Below are 23,813 nucleotides of genomic sequence, written 5' to 3'. Positions count from 1 at the left end.
CCTTCCCCCCTACCCCTTCGCCGAGCCCCCTGGCAGGGCCAGACGCGGCGGGGAGGGGCAGAGGGCAGCGCAGCGCCGAGGGCAGACGGAGCGGGAAAAGGAAAAGTCCGGCCAGGGGCTGCGGGCGCCGGCGCGGGGAGGGACCGAGGGAGGGAGCGGGGAGAGAAAGGCGGAGGAGGAGCCTGGGCGGGCCGCAACCGAGCCCCCGCCGCCCCCGGCCTCCCCCGGGCGGCAGCGGCAGCGCAGCGGGCTGAGGCGGCAGGCAGGGGAAGCGGCGGCCAGAGCCGGGGCAGAGGGGCCCGAGCCGTGTCCCGCTGTGCAGCGAGTCGGGGGCGATGTGGCAGGAGGAGAATCACCGAGCCACGGAGCGGGTTGGAGCGGGAAAGGCCTTTAGAGGCACCCAGCCCAACCCTTCCCTAGCTCCACCAGGGCTGGGGCTGAGCCATGGCCCTCAGCACCACAGCTCTGCCTGCAGGGATGGGCATTCGGCCCCTTCCCTGGGCAGCCTGTGGCAGGCTCGGAGAGCCCTTCCAGACAAGAAGTTTCTGGAGTGAGGGCCCCAAAACTGAGCCCCAGCGCCCAGGGCCCCTTCCGGGAACATGGGGAGGGGGAAGGCAGCACAGACGTTTGGCAGGGGAACCGCCAGCGCCCTGCCCGCCCCGGGGCGCCCGCCCCAAGCTCCCGCAGCAGCCTCCGGGGCGGTTTCGTTATGCCCGAGCAGGCAGGTGCCACCATGGCCGGCGGGGGAGAGGCTCGCCAGGTCCGGCGGAGGTCTGCTCCCGGCCGCGGGAGCCCTCGGCCCTCCCTTGGGTCACAGCTTCCACAGCCAGTGCCAGAGGTGTAGGGGCGCTGCTGGCAGAACCCTCCTGGCCTAACGTTTGGCTGGAGCACTGCCCCAGCAGCAGCACCCCTCCCCTCCCCTCCCCTCTCCTCTCCGGGCTGAAGATGCAGGCAGGCAGCACAGAGCCAGGCCTGCTCCTTCCTGTGTGCTGGGGCTGTGATCTCCCCAGCTCCTCTGAAGCAGCCTCACTGAGAATCAGTTCACCCCATCAGGGACAGCGACTGTGCCCAGGCTGAGCCACAAACCAGGGCCTCCTGGTGAAGAAGCAGTGCCAGCCCCTGTTCTGCGTGTCTCCAGGGCTCTCACAAGGGCTGCCTACCAACCTGCTGGCATCGGTGCCCAAGCTCAAGCTTAACTCCATTGCAGAAGCAGGTTTGTCTAGCTACGTGTTGAGGTGAGGTGGTCCTGCAGCTTTGTGGCAGGATGCACATGATGAAGACCCCTGGGTCTACAGCTCCATAAGGCTTCTGGCAGTGTGAGTCCTGCTGGCCCTGGCAGCTCAGCTTGCTCAAGGTCTCATCCAGCCTGGCCCTGAACACCTCCTTGGAGGCTTGGAGCCTCCATAGCCTCTCTGGGCAACCTCTCCCAGTGCCTCAGCACCCTCCTGGGCAGGAATTGCTTCCTCGTGGTTCATCTCAGTCCAGCTTCTGTTGAATGCTGTTCCTGGGCAACAGGTGGAAAAACCTTTCAAGGAGCTCATTTTCTTGTGCCATCTTGCTGAAAACCTAATACAAGGGAAAATGAGATTTCACATGCAGTTACCTCAACCTTCTGATACCAGATCCTGGTGTTCTGAAGTCACTCCAATGTTCCACGAATGCTCTCATGATGAAGATGCAAAATGAAGCAGCAGGAGGGCTGAGGCTGATCAATTTATCTGCACTCCCAAAGCATGTGTGAATCATGTCACTGCCTCATCAATACTGAATGCAGGCTGCTCTGGGGAACATCAGGAGCCTGCTGGCAGCACAGCCCTCAGCCAGCAGCACAACTGGAGACAGCTCTGCACAGCTCCGCAGACACAGCAACTCAGCCTGGCTGTGGCTGCCCCCTCCCTGGAGGTGTCCACGGCCAGGCTGGATGGGGCCTTGAGCAAGCTGTTCTGATGGGAGGTGTCCCTGCCCATGGCAGGGGGTTGGGGCTGGATGAGCTCGAGGTCCCTTCCAACTCAACCCAGTCTGTGGTGTCCTCACAAAAAGCTCCTTGGTACCAGGGAAAAAAGACTACCAAGGAGCAGAGGAGGAGGAGGAGTGTTCTGGACACCCCTCGGGATAGGCTGGACTGGATGATCTTGGAAGTCTCTTCCAACCTGGTTGATTCTATGATAAAGCAGACAGGAGGTGAAGGACTTTGGTCCTTCAAGGAACAGAAGATGTCCTAAGCTGCATCTCAGTGAAGGAAAGAGCTCCTCAGCAGTGATCCACATCTTGGGCTACCTCTTCCTACTTACTCCATGGCAGCTCCTGCAGCTCCAGGCCCCACAGAGCATCACCGTGGGCTGCTGGCATCTCCTGTGCCTTTGCTTTCCAGAGCACCATACTCACCTTGGGCTGCTGGCATCTCCTGTGCCTTTACTTTCCAGAGCACCACACTCACCTTGGGCTGCTGGCATCTCCTGTGCCTTTGCTTTCCAGAGCACCATACTCACCTTTTCACCTCCGAGGCTTGCCAGCTGTCCTTGCAAAGTGACAGCAGTGACCCAGCTGGCATCCTGCTGGGTGCTGGTCCAAGGTGAGCACACCCAGCTGCTGTGGTTGATGTCAACAAGAGCACTGGTCCCAGTAACCACAAACAGCTCAGGCTGCATCCAGTCCTGTGCACAGCTGAGCAAACAACCACAGCCTGTGTCACAGACCTGCTCCAGTGCAAGGTGTCCTGCCTGTGGCAGGGGTTTAGAACTGGATGATCTGTAAGGTCCCTTCCACTCCAAACCTGTCTGAGGTTCTGGGATCTTCTGAGAGCATGTGAGGTGCAGCCTCCCCAGTGCTGAGTGCAGGGCACAGTCCTGCCCTGCTCCTGCTGCCCACACCACTGCTGATCCAGGCCAGGCTGCTGGTGCCTTTCTTGGCCACCTGGGCACCCCCTGGCTCATCTCCAGCTGCTGTCACCCAGCAGCCCCAGGGCTTTGTTGCTGGGCAGTTTGCAGCCACTCTGCCCCCAGCCTGCAGCCTTCAGGGGTTTGATACAGGGCAACAACTCAGCACCATTAGATCCCAGAGTCCAAAATGAGTTTCTGAACTCTTGCTGTTCTCTGAGGATGCCAAACCCAGCAGCATGAGTTGCTGCTTCCTTACAAAGGCAAGCGAGGAGATTTCTGCCTCCCTTTGCCTGCACTTGGCCTGTAAATGCTCTTCAACAAGGGACCTGCAAGGGCTTGGCTGCCCAGGGAGGTGGCTGAATGCCCACCCCTTGAGTGTTTCCCAGAGGCAGAGCTGTGGTGCTGAGGGCCATGGTTCAGCCCCAGCCTTGGCAGACAGGGAAAGGCTGGGCTGTGTGAGCTCAGAGAGCTCTGCTAACCTCTCCGATTCTATTTTATGCCATCTGCAGGTGACAAGAAGTGGTGGCCTATATTCCTGTCATCTCTGTCTTCTATGGCTCATCTCAGTCCAGCTCCTTCCAGTCTGAAGCCATCCCCCCTGCCCCTCTAAGTCCAGGCCTTAAATGGAGTTAAGAATCAGATGGTGCAGAGTCCTCCAGCCCACAGCAACAAGGTGCAGCTGGTTCAAAATCAATCCACTCAGAAAGGGAAACTCCAAATGCCTGTAGCCAGAGGGGTTTGCACCATAGCCTGCTCCTACCATGAGGGAACCCCCCTGTGCCAGAGCATCCAACCACCTCACTGCCAGCCCTGCCACCAGCTTGGGCAGCTTTGGCTAACCAGCATCTGGTTCTCCATTAAAGTGCTCCAGCCACCATCCCTGCAGCTCTTCACCAAACTGACCACTGGCTCCAGCCAGCAGCCCAGCCTCACCATGGTCACCAAACCATGGCCCCAGTGCCACAGCTTTCTGGAACACCTGCAGGCATGGGGACTCCACCACCTCCCTGGGCAGCCTCTGCCAGTCCTTGATCACTCTGGCAGCAAAGAAATTCTTCCTCATCTCCAACCTGAACCTCCCCAGGTGCAACCTGAGGCCATTTCCTCTCCTGTCCTTTGTTCCCAGGGAGCAGAGCCTAGCCCCAGCTGGCTGCAGCCTCCTCTCAGGGAGCTGCAGAGAGCAATGAACTCTGCCCTCAGCCTCCTCTTCTCCACACCAAACACCCCAAGGGCCTTCAGCTGCTCCTCCCCAGCCCTCTTCTCCAGACCCTTGCCCAGCTTCCTTGTCCTTTTCTGTACCTGCTCCAGCCCCTCAAGGCCCTTCTTAGAGGGCCCCAAAGCTGCCTCCAGAAGTGCTGCAGGGGCAATAAGAGGCTGGGGCTGGTTGGAAGACACCAGAAGCCAGATTCTCTTTCAGGGCAGGTGAGCAGCAAGGGTAGCAGCAGGGTTGCCCTGGAGCTGCAGGTCAGTTAGCTCAGGAGCTATGTCAGAAGCAGCATAGTGCAAACTCAGCCCAGCCTGGAGTCATTAAAGCTTTCCTAATCCTTTTGCTGTGCTGAAGGGCAGTGAGAAATAGAAGGGCAAAAGAAAGAGGAAAAAGCCACCCTTGCCTGGCAGGGATACAGCTGACTTTATCTTCACCCCCATCTGGCTTCACCATGTTCATACACAAACAGCCTCCACAGGCTCAAAGTGACTTTGCTCCCACCAGCAGGCACTCGTCTGCCACACCAGCACCGGACTGGTAGTGACAGCTCAGGAGCTCTGCCCTCTGCTCCTTGTTCTCCTCTGGAAGTAGCTGCTGAGTCCCTCCAGTGCACTCCAATGCTGCAGGCTGAGGGCTCAGGCACTCTTAGGCTGCTCTCACCCACCAGCAGCTTTCTCTGGGTCTAGGCTTCCCTTCTGCCCTGGGGAAGCTCCCCCAAGACACCACCCAACAGTTCCTGTGGAAGCTGTGTGGGATAGGTCAGGAGAGATGAGGATTTTCAGGCACTCTTCCTGCAAACACTGAGCCTGGTTAGTGCCACAGCATGAGATTCACCTGGGAATGCTGGATATGGCCATGCAAGGCAGCTGCATCTCCTGCGTTCTTCTGTCTAGGATGACAAAAAGCAAATCTCGAAGGTGTGCAAACTAAAGCACCTTTGCTGACCCCTGCACTGCTGCTGCTCACTCCCCACAGCTCCCTGCAACTCCTTGTGGATGCACTACCACAGTCTCTGGAAGAGACCTTCAGGATCATCCAGCCCAAGCTACAACTCTGCACAGCAAGGTCACCACTAAACCATGTCCCCAGGCCCACGCTGACATACACTGAAATACAAGCAGCAGCCTTGCTATGGGCAACCCCACCCCAGCACCTCTGCAGAAGGCAGGCAGGGAAGAGGAGAAGCCACTAAAATACAGGAATGGGGACATTTTCCACCCAATTGATAGGGAAATCAGTAAAAGAACCATTTCAGCTGGCAAAGCCCTTTCAGCTCACTCAACCCAACCATGCTCTGACCTTGCCAGGGCAGGGGCTAGGCCATGGCCCTCAGCACCACAGCTCTGCCTCCTGGAAACACCTCTAGGGATGGGCATTCAGCCACCTCCCTGGGCAGCCCCTGCCAGGCCAAGAACTCTTTCAGTCAAGTTTTTTTTCATCTCCAACCTAAACCTGCTCTGGTGCAGCCTGAGGCCATTTCCTTCCTTGTCCCTTGTTCCCAGGCAGCAGAGCCCAGCCCCAGCTGTCTGCAGCCTCCTCTCAGGGAGCTGCAGAGAGCAATGAGCTCTGACCTCAGCCTCCTCTGCTCCACACCAAACACCCCCAGGGCCCTGTTGTCCAGACCCTTCCCCATCTTCCTTGCCCTTCTGTGGCCCTGATGAAGGAAGAGGAGATTCAGTGCAGAGCCTACTCAGAAAATGCTAACCCTGGGGACAGGAGAACCATCTTGCTCCTGCTCAGTTACAGCTCCCTCCTTAACAGAACACTCCCTGCTTGGAACAGAGACAGATCCTAGGGAACATCCTCCCAGGCGCTGCTGGGCGTCAGAACTCAGCTCAGCCCCCACTGTTACAGGCTGCAAAGATGTTTTCTCTAGCCAGAGGAGCAGCAGCAGTTAGAGGGCAGCCTGCCTGTACCCCGCAGCTGCAGCCTGCCTGCCCCTGCCACCACCCAGGCGTGGGGAGCCACAGCAGAAAGCAGGAGCAAAGGCCACGGCTGCAGAGTTTATTGGGCAGTGCTGGTCAGAAGGGCACCTGCAGCACTGCCCAGCACAGGCCACAGCACAGGAGCCTGCTGCAGCTCTGCAGAGGCACAGGAACACAAGGCCAGCAGCAGCCTGCACTGCCAAGCCAGCGTCCTCCCAGGCTGCACCAGCAAGTGTGGCCAGCAAGCTGAGGGAGGATCTCCTCTGGCTCTATTCCGACCTGCTGAGGCCACACCTAGAGTACTGAGTCCAGTTCTCAGCTCCCCAGCTCAAGAGCGACTGGGAACTGCTGGAGGGCTGTGATGGTGCTGAGGGGCCTGGAGCAGCTCTGTGAGGAGCAAAGGATGAGCCTAGAGCAGAGCAGCCCTAGAGGGGAGCTGAGCAATGCTCAGCAAGAGCTGAAGGCTGGGGGCCAAGAGGCTGGGACTGGGCTCTTGTCAGTGGTGCCCAAGGGCAGGACAAGGGGCAATGGGCACAGACTGGAACCCAGGAGGTGTCACTTGAGCTTAAGGAGAAACGTTTTTGGTGTGAGGGGGCTAGAGCCTGGAGCAGGCTGCCCAGAGAGGCTGTGGTGTCTCCTTTTTCACAAACACTGGGAGGGGCTGGGGTGCAGGCTCCTCTCTTCAGAACTGCCTGTAGGCTGCTCTGCTTCAGGTTTGGGGCTGGAGCAGCACTCACAGTGCTTTTGGCTTGTGCTGAGCAATGCTCACACAGCACCAAGCTCTTCCCTAGGCTGGGGAGGGGGGCAAGAATCATAGACTCATGAAGAAGCTGGGAGGTGACAGAGCTGGGACAGCTGGAAGTGATCAAAGTGACCTGAGCTTCCAGGCCATGCAGCATGCAGGGTAGGCAGAGGGCTGCTGCTGTGAGCTGGGGATTGCCCCCTGCTCCTGCCTGAGCTCAGCCCAAGAATCTTCTCACTTCTGCTCTTCCCCTTCACTCCCTCATCCCACTGGAGGTGAGGGACCAGCTCTGGGTAGTGCTGAGCTGCTGGCCATGGTCAGCCCTGGCAAAATGCAGAACCCCAGCAGCCTTTTTTGGCTCATTCTAGACAAAGGTTGGAGCAGGAAGAGCTGCCAGGACCTGCTGCTTCTTCTGAAGGTGAGGCACACACAACTCTGCCCAGCTCAGGAACAACCTTCTGCCAGTGTTGGCTGAATGAGTCACTTGTGACATCAGTGATGATGCAGCTGCAGGGGCTGGGCCGCGTTACTGACATCCGTCGGTCCTCAGGCAGGACACTGCCTGATCTGCTCTCCGAGAGGGATAAATCTCCACCCTGCTGTCAGCTGAGGAGGTGGCTGTTGAATGTTCTCATCAATGCCAACGTCAGCCTCTTGCTGATGCTCCAGTTGTTACACACACAAATGCAGTAGGAACAAACACTGACTCCCTGGTTGTGAAGGTGGAACAACTTCAGCAGCAGTTCAGACTGAGTTCAAGTGTTTCTGAGCCTCAACCTCTACATTAGGTAACAAATCAGTTTCTAGAGGAGAAAAGGGTATCCCACACTTCAGTGTGACCACGAGGATCAAAGGTGCCAACCAGCAAAGCACTGACACAAAAATTAGCCATAGGTAGGTAGAACAGGACAGAAGTATGGACTGCATAGAGGCTTTCTGCACTCCTGCTCTCACAACTCAGGGAAGCCCCACGGCTGTGTGGAGAGAACAGCCCAAGGGGCAAGTGGACACAAACCATCCTGCTGCATTCTGGAGGGACAGTCCAGCAGAAGGTGCTCAGCTCTACTCGTTCTCAAATCTGCTGTAGGGGTTGTCGGAGTCCTGCAGCAGGCCTGCAAGACAAAACCACTGTTAGAGTGCAGCCTGCAGCTGCTGCTCTGCTCACTGCAGTGAGGACTCCCCACACCAACAGGCAGCTCCTGTGCAGCAGCAGCTGCTCTATTCTCCAAAGGCTCTCTAGCCTCAACCCTCCAGTGGAGCTGAAAAGGTAAACTGGGAGCATTCCTGAGCACTCCTGCAAGGTGCTGCACCTGGGGCAGGGCAGTGCCAAGCATAAACCCAGCCTGGTGGAGACTGGCTGGAGAGCAGAGCTGAGGAGAAGGAGCTGGGGGTGCCAGGTAAGCAGCAGCTCCCCATAATCCAGCAATGTGAGCTGGCAGCCCAGAAACCAGCCCTGTGCTGGGCTGCACCCAAAGCAGGGAGGGGATTCTGCCCCTCTGCTCTTCTGAGACCCCAGCTGGAGTTGCTACATCATGCAACGCCTGCCACCAGAGAATCCCAGACTGCTTTCAAAGGGACTTTAAAGACCATCCACTTCCAGCCCCCTGCCATGGGAGAGACACCTCCCACCAGCACAGCTTGCTCAGGGCCTCATCCAACCTGGCCTTGAACACCTCTAGGCTTGGAGCCTCCACAGCTGCTCTGGGTAACCTGTCCCAGTACCTCCACCCCCGCCATGGGCAGGAATGGCTTCCTTCTTCCTTGTGGCTCATCTCAGTCCAGCTGCTGCCAGTGTGAAGCCACCCCCTGTGTCCTGTCACTGGTTTGTCAGAAGTCCCTGCCCAGCTCTCCTGCAGCCCCTTCAGGTCCTGGCAGGCTGCTCTGAAGTCTCCCTGCAGCTTTCTCTCCTCCAGGCTGCACAGCCCCAACTCTCCCAGCCTGTGCCCACAGCAGAGGCTCTCCAGCCTCTGCTCACCTTGGTGGCCTCTTCTGGCCCTGCTCCTACAGTTCCAAGTCCTGCTTGTGTTAGGGTCTCCAGACCTGGCCCCAGCACTGCAGGGGAGGTCTCAGCGGAGCAGAGGAGCAGAATTCCCTCTCCCTCCTCCTGCTGCCCACACTGCTTTAGATGTAGCCCAGGAATCTGCTACTTTTTTCTACCCTCTGCTAACTGTGCAGCTTCTCCTGGAGGTCTGCCTCTCATCACACCCCAGCCCCAAAATAGAATTAACAAGTGGGATACTTGCAAGAGACATGGTGCAAACAAAAAAGGCAAAGCAACCTTTATGACTCCTCTCCTCTGTACTTTTAACTCTTTATTCCTCCTCTCTGTGTTTTTAGCCCCTAGATAACAACTGCTAGCAGAGAAGTGAACAGGTTTGAGTGTGTAGCAGCAAAAGGTTTCCCTGCTTTGCATGCAGCACATGTAAGGAGGTCGAGCCGAGGCCTCTGTTCTGCCCAGGAGCTTGTGCTGTGGCAGAGGCCTGAATGCAATAGCAGTGTCCCCCTGAAGCCAGGGGGCAGGGTTACAGGGCGCCGATAAGCTGCTCGGAGCTCTGCAGAGCTGCAGCGGCGCGGCAGCCCCGCACCGCGCCAGGCAGCGCTGTCAGGAAGGAGCAGGAGTCCCCCGCTGCAAGAGCGGCTCCCGACCGCACCGGCAGCCAACGCGGCCGCGACTCGGCCTCCTGAGCTCTGCTCTGCAGCGGCCCCGCCGCCGCCCTGCCATCTGGGCAATCGGGTGGCATTCTGTGCCAGAGCAGGGCACAGCGCTGCCGCACGGGGCCGCCAGGGAGCCCTTCCAGCGAGTGCCCCTGCCTGCTAAAGCTGCCCAGGGGCTGTGGCTAGAGTGACGCCTGCCCGGCACGACAAACGTAGCATTACCTTGTCGGTGCGGTGAGCAAGGCTCCGGGCCAGATGGGAGAAGCCATTCCCGGACAGCCAACTCAGTATGGAAAATTCAGGCTGCTCATCTTCATCTCCAGGATCAGGTTAACAGAGCCACTGCCGCCCTGGCACTCAGTCCTGCCCTCACAACTGGGAGGGCACTCTGATGAGCTAAAACCCCAGCCCCTGGCTCTGCAGCTCTTGGCAGCAGCTGGGATGGCATTGGTCAGTGTGCAGCTGTATAGGCCGGGCAGGGACTGAAGAGGAGAGGAGGTCTAAGACTACAGCAAGGCTTACTCTGAATCACTGAGGAGCTTTGCTTAGAGAAGACCTTTAAGATCAGTCTAACCATGCAGGTTCTCAGCCTGGCAGAGGCTGCCCAAGGAGGTGGCTGAATCCCATCCCTGGAGTTGTTTGCAAGAGGCAGAGCTGTGGTGCTGAGGGCCCTGGCTCAGCCCCGGCCTTGGCAGGCTTTTGGAGCAGTTGGGCTGGTGTCCTGTCCAGCCCAAACGCTTCAGCAGCCCCACAAGCTCAGGTGTCTGCACCGGAGCCAGGGGCGCTCTGTGGCTTCTGCCTGTCGCACGGCTGCCTGCTCCTGCCGGGAGTTTCACTAACAAAAGGAAGCAGGGCTGGGCTTGGTCCCCGAGCACCACCCAGGTGTGCACCTACCGTACTTCTTGCGTATCTCATCGTGCTTCACCCTCCTCTCGCGCTTCCTGCAAGGCACAAGGGAAGGCAGGGGTCAGAGCAGCAGGCGGCTGGCCCCGGGCTGCAGGCTGACAGCAGCACTTCAGCCAGCCTCAGCTGGATAAAGTCTTTCTGTGAGCTCTTAGGAGGGCAGGACTCCCTAAGAGGTCCGGAAGTTCCACCTCCAGCTGCCGGGACCCACCTCTGAAGAGCCTGCAGCCTGCGCTCCTCTCTCTTCCGAGCCAGTCGTTCCTCATCCTCGTCTGGGCTGCTGCTGCAGAGCAAGGGAGAAGCGAGGCATGAGAGAGGAGAAAGCAGCTCCACTGCCAGGTATTTCACCGAGCTTCAGGAAGGAGGGGCTGTGGTCCCTTGGATGCATGCTGAAGCTTCACAAGCCCCTGGGGGCAGAACAATTTATCTTTCCACCAACCAGCACCGTCCAACCTCGGGCTGCCCCCATGACAGCAACCAGCAGAAATGCCCTGGCAGCTGCTCTCCTTCCCTGTCCTGCAATGACAAGGATCCACCCGTGAGCAGCAGCCGTGTGACTGAGCCCTGACAGCACATCTGAGCTGTGCCCCTCAGAGCAGCTCTGCTGAATGCAGGCACCTGAGCTCAGTGCCCTGCCCACAGAAGGGGCAGTGGTGCCTGGGTATGAGGGGCAGGACAAGGACAATGGCTTCTAACTGCAAGGAGCTGGACTGAGATGAGCCATAAGGAAGCAATTCCTGCCCATGAGGGAGGTGAGGCTCTGGGACAGGTGTTCAGGGAAGCTGTGGAAGATGTCTGATGTGAGTACTGCCAACACCAGGACAGCTGCTGGCAGCAGAGGAGCTGAGCAAGGCTGACATTCAGTGGCTGCAAGAGGCTGGGGGATGGCCTGGCACAGCCCACAGCTGCACACCTGAACTGCATTTCCTCCTGCTCACAGTGCTCTGGCTGGAAAAGCCCTTTCAGCCCTCCCAGCCCAACCATGCTCTGACTCTGCCAAGGCGGGGCTGAGCCATGGCCATCAGCACCACAGCTCTGCCTCTGGGAAACACCTGCAGGGTTGGGCACTCAGCCACCTCGCTGGGCAGCCTGTGCTAGGCTCTGAGAACCCTTTCAGCCAAGAAGTTTCTTCTCACATCCAACCTAAACCTGCCCTGGCGCAACCTGAGGCCTTTTCCTCTCCTCCTGTCACTTGTTCCTGGGGAGCAGAGCCCAACCCAGAGAAGGGAAGGAAGCTGGGGAAGGGTCTGGAGAACAGGGCAGGACCTGGTGGTGTTTAGTGTGGAGAAAGGGAACAGTGCTGGAGCTGGAAGCAGCCTGGCTGAGCTCCAGAGCTGCAGACAGAGGGAAGCAGGTTGGGCTGCGCTGCCTCAGCCACAAGGCCTCCTGGGTGTTCCAGAGGGGACTGAGCAGTGATTGCTGCCCACTGTGGCACCCACTCACCTGGTTTACCTGCTCAGTCATTTCCACCCCTTCGAAGGGTATCAGTCAGTTAGACAAGTAGGACAGTGGAGAAAGGTTACAAGTCCTGCAAGACCTAAAGAACATTCCGGGTCTGCAGTGTCACTGCACTTGAAACTAAGTCACTCTAAGTATCTTGGAGCAAAAAACTTCATCTTGCAATGAGGTTACTTTGTGGCACTGGCAAAGACAACCAGTGAGACACTGGCTGGCTGCTGGCAGGGCCTGGACACCAAGGGGGTGTTGAGCTTAAGAGGGACAGAGATCTGCTGGAGAGGGCCCAGCAATGGGCTGTGAGGATGATGAGGGGACTGGAGCACTGCCTGGTGAGGAGAGGCTGAGGGCCCTGGGGCTGCTTAGTCTGGAGAGGAGAGGACTGAGTGGGGATTTAATCAATGTCTGTAACTATCTGAGGGCTGGGGGTCAGGAGGGGGGGACAGGCTCTGCTCACTGCTCCCTGGGATAGCACAAGGAGCAGTGGATGGAAGCTGCAGCACAGGAGGCTCCAGCTCAGCACAAGGGGGAACTTCTTGCCTGGAAGGGTCCCAGAGCCTGGCACAGGCTGCCCAGAGAGGCTGTGGAGTCTCCTTCTCTGGAGCCTTTCCAGGCCTGTCTGGATGTGTTCCTGTGTGCCCTGAGCTAGATTGGATGGTCCTGCTCTGACAGGGGGTTGGACTCGATGAGCTCTTTGGGTCCCTCCCAATCCCTGGCATCCTGTGAGCCTGTGGTCTGCTGCAGTTCACTGCTGCTCAGCTACTTGTCACCCACCTGTGCCCTTTCTGCTGCACCACGAGCTTGCCCTCAAAGAAATGCTTTTTTCTGCTGTCACCAGAAGCAAGAACCTGCCCATTTCATGCCCAGTCTTCACAGGAAGGTGTAAAATGTGTGCCTGAAGCTCTTGTACTCCTGCATCTGTGATGCCACCCCTCAGAATATCACTGTCCCTCCTGCATCGTCTCACTGCCTCTCACCAAGCTACTCTTTTTGTGTGGTTCTTTCTCAAAGCCAAGTGACCAAAACTGCCTCTAAATTAGAAGATTCTTAGGTGCACTGAAGAGTCAAAGCTGTCAGTAGCAGGAAGAGCAGCAGCCATGGCTAGCACAGGAACTAGAAGTTGTGGTTTACCTCTTGGCACATCTCCTGCAGTAGCAGCAGTAGGAGCAGCAGGCTGCTGCAGACACCAGAAGCAGCCCAGCGACTACAGCTACTGCAATGATCAAAGCCTCGAAGTTCACTGCAAAACAGGAACATCAACAGCTCAGACTCCAGCACTCATCTGCCTGACAATTCTTCTCCTCCTTCCTCAAATAAATCCAAGATTTTTAACCTTCTATGCATATCCTGTGCAGCCACCCCAGTCAGAACCCAGCAAACCCCACCAACACTTGGCTGCTGTGCGGAAGCTGCTCCCAACAGACATGGAGGGAACCTGCAAGGCCTGGAATGCTTCTTAGGGCACACAGGTGCTGGGAGACCTTCCACTGCCCTCCCAGTGCTTAAAGGGGGTCTACAGCAAAGAGGAGGGACTCTGATCAGGGAGTATCATATGGGGCAATGGTTTTAAACTGGAAGAGGGGAGATTTACAGCTGATCCTAGGAAGCAATTCTTGCCCAGCAGGGTGTCGAGGCACTGAACAGGTTGCCCAGAGAAGCTGTTAGGGCTCCAGGCCTGGCATCGTTGTTCAGAGGCCTGGTTAGCAGGGGCCTTCAGCAACCTGCTCTAATGGGAGATGTTTCTGCCCATGGCAGGGGGCTGGAACTGGATGGTCCCAATGGTCCCTTCCAACCCAAACTGTTCTTTCGCCTTTGTCAAAAGCCCCTCTCTGGCTGTCCTGAAGGCCCCCTTCCAATTCTGTCAGGCTGCTCTAAGTTCCCTCCAGAGCCTTCTCTTCTCCAGGCTGCACAGCCCCAGCTCTCTCAGCCTGTCCCCACAGCAGAGCTGCTCCAGCCCCTGGATCACCTTGGTGGCCTCCTCTGGACCTGCTATGACAGCTCTGTGGTGCTGGCTGACTGCTGCCCCTGGAATGTTCTGGAAGAACTGAACCCAGGTGTCATATCACAGTTGAAGAACCTCTTCCAAAGGTAAGCACATCCCCTTTGGTAGCAGGCAGTGAGCTTGCTCCTCTGCACTCAGAAGCATGGTCACACAGCAGGTAAACCCTGACTGGGTAGAGACAGCACTGGGAACATTCCAACACCACTGGCTCCCAGCTTAGACCTCAGCAGCAACAGAACTCTGCTGCACAGCAAACGCTGTAGAGATCAGCAGAACTACTATGCCTGCTCACAAAGAACCCCTAAGGGCTGCTGCTGAGTCCAGAAGCTAAAGATCTTCATTCCAAGTCATAACCACCAAGTTCTCCACCCACCCCTCCACATCAGTGATCAGGGAACAGATCCAGAGAGGAGCAGCCTCACGTCAGTCACACTCATGAACAGCTCTCCAGAGCCAGAGCCAAAGGACTACCTACTCCAGCAGGACCCCCAGCGAGCCCTGGAGAGGGAGCAGAGGGAAGCTGGCGGCAGGACACTCCTCACAGGATAATCCACACAGGTCTTGTTGGTGTAACACCACAGGCACTGCGAAAAGAAATGAGAAACCCCAAGTTATTCATCTGCAGCTCAGGGCTCCCCTCCACAGACTGCTCAAGTGCAGGTGCCCTGGAACTGCTCTGTGGGGTAAAACCTACAAAGGTCAGCCCCAAAACCACAGAATCACAGCATAGGGTGGGTGGAAAGGACCTTGAAGATCATCTGATTCAAACCCCCTGCTGCAGGCAGGGACACCTCCAACTAGAGCAGGTTGCCCAAGGCTCCTTTGAATGTGACCCTGAACACTGCCAGGCTTCCCTAACCCTCCCCACCTGGGCAAGAATTGCTTCCTCATGTCCCAGCTCAATCCAGCCTCTTCCAGTTAGAAGCCCTCCCCTTTCCATGCCTTTATCAAAAGTCCCTCTCCCTCTCTTCTGGAGGCCCCCTTCCAATCCTGCAAAGATGCTCTAAGGTCTCCCTGCAGCCTTCTCCTCTGCAGGCTAAAAGTGAGACTGAAGCTCTGCCTTCACTGAAAAGCAGTGTTCCAGGAGCCTTCGACTCAGAGAGGTCACCACAGGAATTCTCCAGCAGGGGTCTTTGAGAAGTCACTAAACTGGGCTGCCTGAGCTGCGTCTTGTCCAGCCACAAACTTGTGGTCCAAGCAGAGGCCTGCGCCAGCCTGCCTCGGGGCATCTCCCGAGTTCATCTGCCTTCCCTTCCCACGGCTCTCCGCAGGCAGGCAGCAGGCATGGCAGCAGGCATGGCAGCCACAGAAACTCCATCTACCCAGCTCTGGTACAGGAGCTAAGTGCTGTTGCACAGCGAGGAAGCGTCCAGAGCAGCAGAGCACCAACCCTCCGAGCTGCGAGAGCTGTGCTGTGCGGTGGGGCTGACACCTGAGCCTTGGATCCTGCGCTGCCCACCGCAGGGACACAGCGGAGAAACAGCACGGAGCAACCCTGAGCAAGTGGAAGCACGCTGGCACTCAGCCTGGCAGAGGGCAAACAACACGGCCTCCACCTCAGTAAGAACACAGCCTCCTCGGAGGTACAGCTGGACTCACCACCAGGAACAAAACCAAGCCCGCCCCAGGGAGCTGCCTTCACCTGAGATGGAAGCCAAACCACCAGCATCAGCTGCCAGACAAAGAGGCTGTTGAGGGCCTTACCGAAACGTTCTGCAGGCATTCCTCACAGGAACTCCGAGAGAGCTCCGAGCAGGCTGGGGAAAAACACACGAGACACAGAGGTGATGCTCACACCAAGCGCTTCTCCTTCTGCTTCCACACAACCATTCTGCTGGGCGCCAGGAAAGCTTCAGCAGCCCGCAGCATGGTTCCGGGTGGAAGGAGTCTCAGAGACCACCTGCGCCAACCCCGCCACGGGCAGGGACAGCTCTGGGCTAGACACCAGCCCAGCTGCCATCACCCCTCCTGGAGCGGGCAGCCCGGAGCCAGCCCCTCGGGCGCAGCCTGCCCGTCCCGTCACACGGTGCCCGGAGCGGCCGACCCGGAAGCCGCTCGGGCCGCTGCCCTCCCGTCACACGGAACCGGCTCGCCCCGAGGCGGGGACGAGCACCGAGGCAACCCACCGAGCTCCGGCAACTCTCCGGGGCCCGGGGCCAGCGGGGACCCCTACCCGTCCCCCGACTGCGCCCCGCAGCGCGGCCCCTCCACGGGAAGCAGTCCGGGCAGCGCCCCCACTGCCCGCAGCCACGGACGAGCCCCTCCGCGGGAAGCGAACGGCGACGCCCCGCGGCCCCCCGCCCTTGCTTACCCCGCGCCGGTGCTGGCGGGGTCGTGGCGATGAACTGACCCCACACCAGCGCCAAGCCCTGCAGCCACAGCAGCCAGCGGACAGCCATCGCCGCGCTCGCACCCACACCGCACCCCGCGCAAGCGCCGGCGGCTCCCGGAAGGCGCGGGCGAGGCGGGGCGGAGCTACTTCCGGAGGGCGGGGCGGAGCTACTCCCGGAGGGTGTGGCCGAGGCAGGGCGGAGCTACTCCCGGAGGGCGGGGCGAGGCCCTACGAGGGTCCACAGTGGGTCCCTTCACCAGGCACCAGGGAATCATGACGTCCTTCTGAGCTCACCTAGCCAAACCTCGCTGTGCCTCTGCCAAGGCTGGGGCTAAGCCCTCAACACCACAGCTCTGTCTCTGGGAAACACCTCCAGGGATGGGCATTCAGCCGAGAAGTTGGGGAAGCCTTGAGAACCACTGATGGTAGCAGCTGAGAAGTCATCCGAGAGCTGCCAGGCCCTCAGCACTGATCTGCTTAGAGCTCCTGTAAGGCAGAACAGAAGCTGCTTGGACTCAATTCACTGCTTGCAGTGAGACTCAAAGACTTCATGACTTGAAAGAAGGAGAACTCAGCCAGGCCTTGTCAGGCTCACCAGATGAAACCAGCCTCATGAGGCAAAGGCTGCCTCGGAGCTGCTTGGGTGCGAATGCTGCGGCACAAATTCATGAGGAATTAGTTCAGGACCTGCTGAGCCATCTGGACACCCACAAGTCCATGGGACCAGATGGGATCCATCCCAGGGTGCTGAGAGAGCTGGCAGCTGAGCTGGCCAAGCCACTCTCCATCATTTTCCAGCAGTCCTGGCTCACCGGAGAGGTTCCAGGAGACTGGAAAATGGCCAACGTGGTCCCCATCCACAAAAAGGGTCGGATGGAGGAACCTGGGAACTACAGACCCGTCAGCCTGACCTCAGTGCCAGGGAAACTGATGGAGCAGGTTCTCTTGGGGCCAATAACTGCGCACCTGAGGGATGGCAAAGATCTCAGGTCCAGCCAGCATGGGTTTAGGAAGGGCAGATCCTGCCTTTCTAACCTGATCTCCTTCTATGATCAGGTGACACGCTTGGTGGATGTGGGGAGGCCTGTGGATGTGGTCTATCTGGACTTCAGCAAGGCCTTTGACACTGTCCCCCACAGCAGACTGCTGGCTAAGCTGTCAGCCCATGGCTTGGATGGCAACACTCTGTGCTGGGTTAGGAACTGGCTGGAGGGCCGGACCCAGAGAGTGGTGGTGAATGGTGCCACATCCAGCTGGCGGCCAGTCACTAGTGGTGTCCCTCAGGGATCAGTGCTGGGCCCCATCCTCTTTAACATCTTCATAGATGATCTGGATGAGGGCATCGAGTCAGTCATCAGCAAGTTTGCAGATGACACTAAGCTGGGGGCAGATGTGACTGAGCTGGAGGGCAGAAGGGCTCTGCAGCGGGACCTTGACCGCCTGCACAGATGGGCAGAGGCCAATGGGATGGGGTTCAATAGCTCAAAGTGCAGGGTGCTGCACTTTGGCCACAACAACCCCATGCAGAGATACAGGCTGGGGTCGGAGTGGCTGGAGAGCAGCCAGACAGAGAGGGATCTGGGGGTACTGATTGATACCCGCCTGAACATGAGCCAGCAGTGTGCCCAGGTGGCCAAGAGAGCCAGTGGCATCCTGGCTTGTATCAGGAGTGGTGTGGTCAGCAGGAGCAGGGAGGTCATTCTGCCCCTGTACTCTGCACTGGTCAGACCACACCTCGAGTACTGCGTTCAGTTCTGGGCCCCCCAGTTTAGGAAGGACATTGAGATGCTTGAGCGTGTCCAGAGAAGGGCGACGAGGCTGGTGAGAGGCCTTGAGCACAAGCCCTACGAGGAGAGGCTTAGGGAGCTGGGGTTGTTTAGCCTGGAGAAGAGGAGGCTCAGGGGTGACCTTATTGCTGTCTACAACTACCTGAGGGGTGGTTGTGGCCAGGAGGAGGTTGCTCTCTTCTCTCAGGTGGCCAGCTCCAGAACAAGAGGACACAGCCTCAGGCTGCGCCAGGGGAAATTTCGGCTCGAGGTGAGGAGAAAGTTCTTCACTGAGAGAGTCATTAGGCACTGGAATGGGCTGCCTGGGGAGGTGGTGGAGTCGTCGTCCCTGGGGCAGTTCAAGGCAAGGTTGGATGTGGCACTTGGTGCCATGGTCTAGCCTTGGGCACTGTGGTAAAGGGTTGGACTTGATGATCTGTGAGGTCTCTTCCAACCTTGGTGATACTGTGATACTGTGATACTGTGATACAAACCAGCCCTGCAGCCTTTGGGTTTGGCTCACAAGGCAGCCTCAGAAGAATCTTCCTGAGAAGAAAAGTTGCCCTGGACAGCTGTCCAGCTCAGGATTTTGTCTTAAGCAGGAATCTTACAAGCCCAGGGAGTTAGAACAGAGCCTGCAAGGTGCTTTAAGGCAGCTGAAACCCTCTGGAGGTCCCCTCAGAGCATGCAAAGTTGCTCAGGTTCTAGCAGCTGCCCTCAGCACTCAGCCACACAACTGTCTGCAGGAGGAGGTTTTATTAGAAATGCTTCCCCCTCTGCTGCACAAAGAACCAGCACCACTGCAGAAGCTGCACAGGAATAGTCTGCAAACAAACCAGATCCCTGCGACCTCACAGCACCCACCCTCCACTGCTGCAGCCACAGTGCCCAGAAAGGAGTGGCTGGGCATGGCAGAGGCAGGGCTGCTAACTGCTGCCCGCTAGTTCTTCCCAGCAGACACAGCTGCTTCTGCTCAGGCCCAGGGAGTCCTGCCCCTCCCCAGCCCTGCTGCTGAGCAGGGCAAGGACCTCAGCAGGAGGAACCTCAGCAGGATAGGAATCTCGGCTCAAGTGTCACAGGTTGGCTGCTTCTTTCTGTGGAGGAGATGCAGAGAGCAGCACTTCCAGCCCTCCTTGCTTCAGACCCAGCACTGCTGGGTGGCTCTCAGCTGTGGAGGCTGCGTGATTCAGCAGCCCTTCGGACACAGATGGCTTTAACTCTCTGTCAGTATCCACTAACTTCAGGACCTCCACTTTTCCTGGTTCAGATCCATGCCAGACATTTGGAAAGACAATTCTCAAATCAACAGGTCACCAGCTTAGGCAGCAGCAAATTTCACTGAGAGTGGAATGCATAAACCTCCAGGAGCTGCTGGCAGCATTCCTGCTTTCAATGGCCAGAACAAACCACTCTGGTAGGGAACATCAGCTTGCCAGGCTGCCTCTCGTGATCTGGAGATGCTGATGGTTTGGCTCTTCCTGCAGTCACTGAAAGATGTATCCAGCACCACTCCAGCAAGTCCAAAATGCTCTGCAGGTTCAGGCTCAAAAGGCACACTGGGCACTGCCAACTAACGCGTGCTGGCCAATTCTGAGCTTCAGCAAGGCACAGAGAGGACCAGACATGGGGTGGTGGGAAAGCAAGCTGGGAGGTTTGGATTGGTGATCAGGAACAATTCCTCTCCTGATAGAGTGGTCAGGAATTGGCACAGGCTACCCAAGGAGATGGCAGAGTCCCTGTCCCTGGAGGTGCTCCAGAAAGATCTGGCCATGGCACTTGGGGCCTTGCTTTAGTGGCCACGATGGGGCTGAGTTGATGATGATCTTGGACAATTGGTTGACTGGATGATCTTGGAGGGCTTTCCAACCCCAACAGTTCTGTGACTATGACATCATGAGGCAGCAGCCCTTGGCTGCTCAAACAAGCATCTGAGGCTAGGGGAAAGCAGAGTGACTGCAGGGCAAAGCTGAATTCTGAAGGACGAAACAGGCTGCGGTCATGGTGGTGTCCTGATCCTGTACAAGCCATGACCTGAGCGAAGAGAAGTGAAACCTCATCTACCATCACCAGGCCAGACTGATGGGGCCTTTGGCAAGCTGGGCCAGGAGGAAGTATTCCTGCCCATGGCTGGGGGTTGGAACTGGATGGTCTTTGAGATCCCTTCCAACCCAACGCATCCTAGGCTCTGTGATAAGGTGAAGCTCAGAAGTTATTCAAAGCCTCATCTCAGAGAACATAAGGGTGGGAAACATTCTCCAGTTGTGAAGTGGAAGCAACCAGACTGTGAAACAACTCAACCTGAAAGGTGCTGCAAAAGTTGGCTGACCAGATTAAGCCTTAATCAGCAACTCAATGAGCCTAAGAAGTCCAACAGCCATGAAGATCATCTCTGAAGAATCCACAAGTCCAGTACTGCTCCTATGTACACATGAAAAATAAACTAACTCTGGAATTAAAAGACTCTCCTGAAGGGCTGCAGCCCCTGGAGAGATGCTGTGGAGCCTGTGTAGTGTTCCAGAAGAATCTGTCAGTCTTCACCGCTCTGCATGGTTTACTAATCCAGCTGGCACTGCTGAGCACTCTAAAGCCTGCTTGAGAATCCACCTTTAGATGGCCTCCAGACACACCAGTCCAGTTTCTAAGGAGGCTTTTGAAGCAGGAGTGGATTCTCAGTCACAGAATAGGTGTGATGAATTTGCCAACTTATTAAAACCCAGACTAGAAACAAACCTCACAGAAGTGTCCAGCTTCAGGCACTCACCAGGTGCTGCTCCAGGAGGACATCAAACCTTACATCCCTTTTCCTCCTTCTGCTGGCAAGTCCCAGGGTGATTTGACACCAGCTGCTGCAGAAGTGGCTCAGCAGGTGGCTTTGTGTGGAGAAGAGCGCTACAGAGCTGCTCTGCCAAATGTCCTTCTCAGACACCACAGTCTGCATCTGGGTGCAGAGGTCCTCTCATGCAGCTACTGCCTGTGGATCAGTGCCTGACAGCATATCAAACAACAGAGCTCCAAAGCTGCTGGGATCCAGAGAGCAGAATGAGCAGCTGTTGTTCTCAATGTGCTGCCCCAGCATCTACAGCAGCAGCCTCTAGGCTGAGCTCAGAGCTTAAACACAGCAAAGGTGGGTCAGGAAGTAACAGAACAGCAATGGACTTTCTGACCTGGGACCAGGCTTGGTTCAGCAGCACCCAGTGACAAGACAGTGGGTAACAGGCACCAACTGGAATGGGAGAAGCTCCATCTAAACACAAGGAGGAGCTTCTTTAAAGATGCTGGAGCCCTGAGGCAGGCTGCCCAGAGAGGTGGTGGAGTCTCCACTGCTGGAGACATCCCAAACCCACCTGAATTTGTTCCTGTGTGACCTTCTCTGGGTGACCCAGCTCTAGCAAGGGGCTTTGACTCACTGATCTCCAGAGGTCCCTTCCAACCCCACCGTGCCATGATCCTGCCATTAAACTCTGATCTCCACTGCTGTGCACTATGGGGAACTTGAGCCTTCCGAGTGGTCAGGCTGAGTGCAAGGCAGCAGAGTGCAGGCTGCAGCCGTGCCCGGCAGGCGCACAGCTCGGCTGCCGTCCCTTAGGAGGTGTGCGTGACCACGGGCATGTCCATCTCCATGGCAGACAGGCGCGAGCGGGCAGAGTAGGGCTGCGGGGCGTAGCTGTGCATGCTGGGGGGGTGCGAGTAGAGGGGATGCCAGAAGGGAGAGGGGAGGCTCTTGCAGGCACAGTACCAGAGGAAGAGCAGCACGGAGGTGAAGAAGAGCCCGCCGGCGCTGGCGATGGCGATGAAGACGGAGATGTCGAAGCTGAAGATGGGCTCATACTTCCTGTTCAGGTAGCTGTTGTAGAAGATGACCCAGATGGAGGGAGTGAGGCAGATGGTACAGGCCAGCAGGAACAGCAGCCCTGCCACCAGGTGACAGCCCGCGCTGTTGACCAGGCACCTGGCCAGCTTGACGTTGGGCGCGCTGGACACGAAGGCCGTGTGGCACATGCCGACCAGGCAGAGCAGCAGCGCCGCGGCCGCCGTGGCCATGCTGAGGGGCAGCGCGAATTGCAGGACGCGCAGGTCCAGCTGGTCCACGGCGCGGTACCACTGCGGGTCGTAGCTGACGCAGTCGCGGCTGCCGTCGAAGCGCGCACACTTGATCCACAGCCCCGTGAACACCGTCAGGTTCCGCTCGTTCCGGTTGAAGGTGCAGAGCCGCATCTGCCGCCAGTTGGGCAGCAGCACCGCCGCCAGCAGCCCGGCCACCGACGCCGTCCCGCTCAGGAAGGCCAGCACCGTGGCCGCATGAACCTCCCGGCAGCCCATCCTGGCCGCTGCGACGCTTCCTGCGAGCAGAGCAGCGAAGGTGCAAGTCAGCAGGTGAAGGCTCAGGGACAGAGCACAGACCGCGAGTGCGGGACAGGCTAGGCTCCAAAAACCATTTATGCACACCCAGCCCAACCATTCTGACTCTGCCGAGGCTGGGGCTGAGCCACGGCCCTCAGCACCACAGCTCTGCCTCTGGGAGACACCTCCAGAGATGGGCACTCAGCCCTGAGCAGCCTGCGCCAAGCTCTGCCAGTTTCTTCTCGTGTCCAATGCAAACCTCCCCATGGGCAACTTGAGGCCACTGCCTCTCTGCTACTTGTTTCTGGGGAGAAGAGCCCAACGCCCACCTTTACCTCCTTCCAGGGAGCCGCAGAGAGCGGCCAGCAGCAGCAGCCCCGTCCGCTACCTCCGGAGGCTCAGGGGAGCCCAGCAGCACGGCTCACCGTGTCCCGCCTCTCCCAGGGCGCTGGGAAGCTGCCGGCCGTGCCCACCGCTCCCGCTGGCCGGGATCGTTCTAAAGCGCACAAGGCCCTCGCAGGGCCAGCAGCATACCGGGCAGGGCGGCAGAAACCACCTACCCACCAAGCGCCTACCGCGGCTACTGCCGGAGGCCTCAGGGCCAGCTCCCGCCGGGCGCCTCTGGGGCAGGACCGCAGCCGCGGCCCACTCCCGCCCGCTGCCGCCGCTCACCTTCCGTCAGGGCGCGGGGGCTCGGGAAGCACTCGCCGCGCCGCGCCGCCCGCTCTCTCCGCAGGCTGCTCTCTGCGCAGGCTGCTCTCTCGGGAGGCTGCTCTCTGCGCAGGCTGCTCTCTCCGCAGGCTGCTCTCTCGGGAGGCCGCCGCAGCCCCGGAGGGTTCTGGGGCCGCCGTTCCGCGCCGCCGCAGTGCGGCCCTCGGCCCGCAGCACAGCTCCCAGCAGCCCCGGCGGGGCGGGGCCCGATGGCGGCGCCCGGAGGAGCGGCTCGGCGCGGGTCAGCTGCTGCCCCAGAAATGGGCTCCTGGAACCGTGTGCGGAGTGCAGCGTACGCACAGAGCCGAGACACGGAGCCGATGAGGACCCTGAGCCGTCTGGGTGCCGGCAGGGCGATGTCCGGCACCTGATGCACCTTCTGGGACTCGAGATGCGTCTTGTATAGCCAGCAGTAGTGTCGGACACAAGTGATCTCGCCGCTCCCCACCTCCCACGGGCAGACAGAAATCCACCACTGCCCTGTCCCTTGTACCTCTGGGAGCCCTCTGCGCTCCCCCACGTGTGACACCGCTCCCACTCCCCACCCTTGCAGTTAACTCCTTCCCTCTGCCCAACGCATCGGGACTGCTCCAGCGGCAGGATGCCCACAGTGGCATTAGCAAGAGCATCCGCAGCGACTCCAGCAGCCCACAGGCCATCCCTGCCCCACCCGAGCCCTTAGCCAGCCGTCCAGTTCTCAAGTGCAGAGGCCAGCTCTACTCCTGCAAGCTGCAGCTCTGAAGCCCGTTCAGCGTTACCTCGGGCACAAACTGGAGCATCAGTTCCATCTGAACACGAGGAGGAGCTTCCTGAATTTAAGGGTGGCAGAGCCCTGGAGTAGACTGCCAAGAGAGGTTGTGGAGTCTCCTCGAGACTTTCAAAACGCACCTGGATG

General features: G+C 58.4%; 2 protein-coding genes across 2 annotated transcripts; both read right to left on the bottom strand.

The window, feature by feature from the left end:
• Positions 1–6,076: 6,076 nt before the first annotated feature.
• Positions 6,077–16,246, bottom strand: LOC135187902 (pituitary tumor-transforming gene 1 protein-interacting protein-like). The gene is made up of 7 exons (XM_064166960.1): positions 16,080–16,246; positions 15,473–15,525; positions 14,244–14,352; positions 12,898–13,006; positions 10,523–10,594; positions 10,303–10,349; positions 6,077–7,865 (listed from the first exon to the last, which is right to left on the bottom strand). Exons 1-7 carry the CDS (start codon positions 16,165–16,167, stop codon positions 7,816–7,818), a joined length of 528 nt encoding a protein of 175 aa, XP_064023030.1. The 5' UTR covers positions 16,168–16,246; the 3' UTR covers positions 6,077–7,815.
• Positions 16,247–18,607: 2,361 nt separating this feature from the next.
• On the bottom strand, positions 18,608–23,053 carry CLDN12 (claudin 12). Its single transcript, XM_064167081.1, has 3 exons — positions 22,992–23,053; positions 22,880–22,943; positions 18,608–22,206 (listed from the first exon to the last, which is right to left on the bottom strand). Exon 3 carries the CDS (start codon positions 22,184–22,186, stop codon positions 21,449–21,451), a length of 738 nt encoding a protein of 245 aa, XP_064023151.1. The 5' UTR covers positions 22,187–22,206; positions 22,880–22,943; positions 22,992–23,053; the 3' UTR covers positions 18,608–21,448.
• Between the last annotated feature and the right edge of the window lie 760 nt (positions 23,054–23,813).

Source organism: Pogoniulus pusillus, chromosome 28 (assembly GCF_015220805.1).
Source record: "Pogoniulus pusillus isolate bPogPus1 chromosome 28, bPogPus1.pri, whole genome shotgun sequence".
Classification (NCBI taxonomy): domain Eukaryota; kingdom Metazoa; phylum Chordata; class Aves; order Piciformes; family Lybiidae; genus Pogoniulus; species Pogoniulus pusillus.
This window is presented reverse-complemented; position numbering and strand designations above follow the sequence as displayed.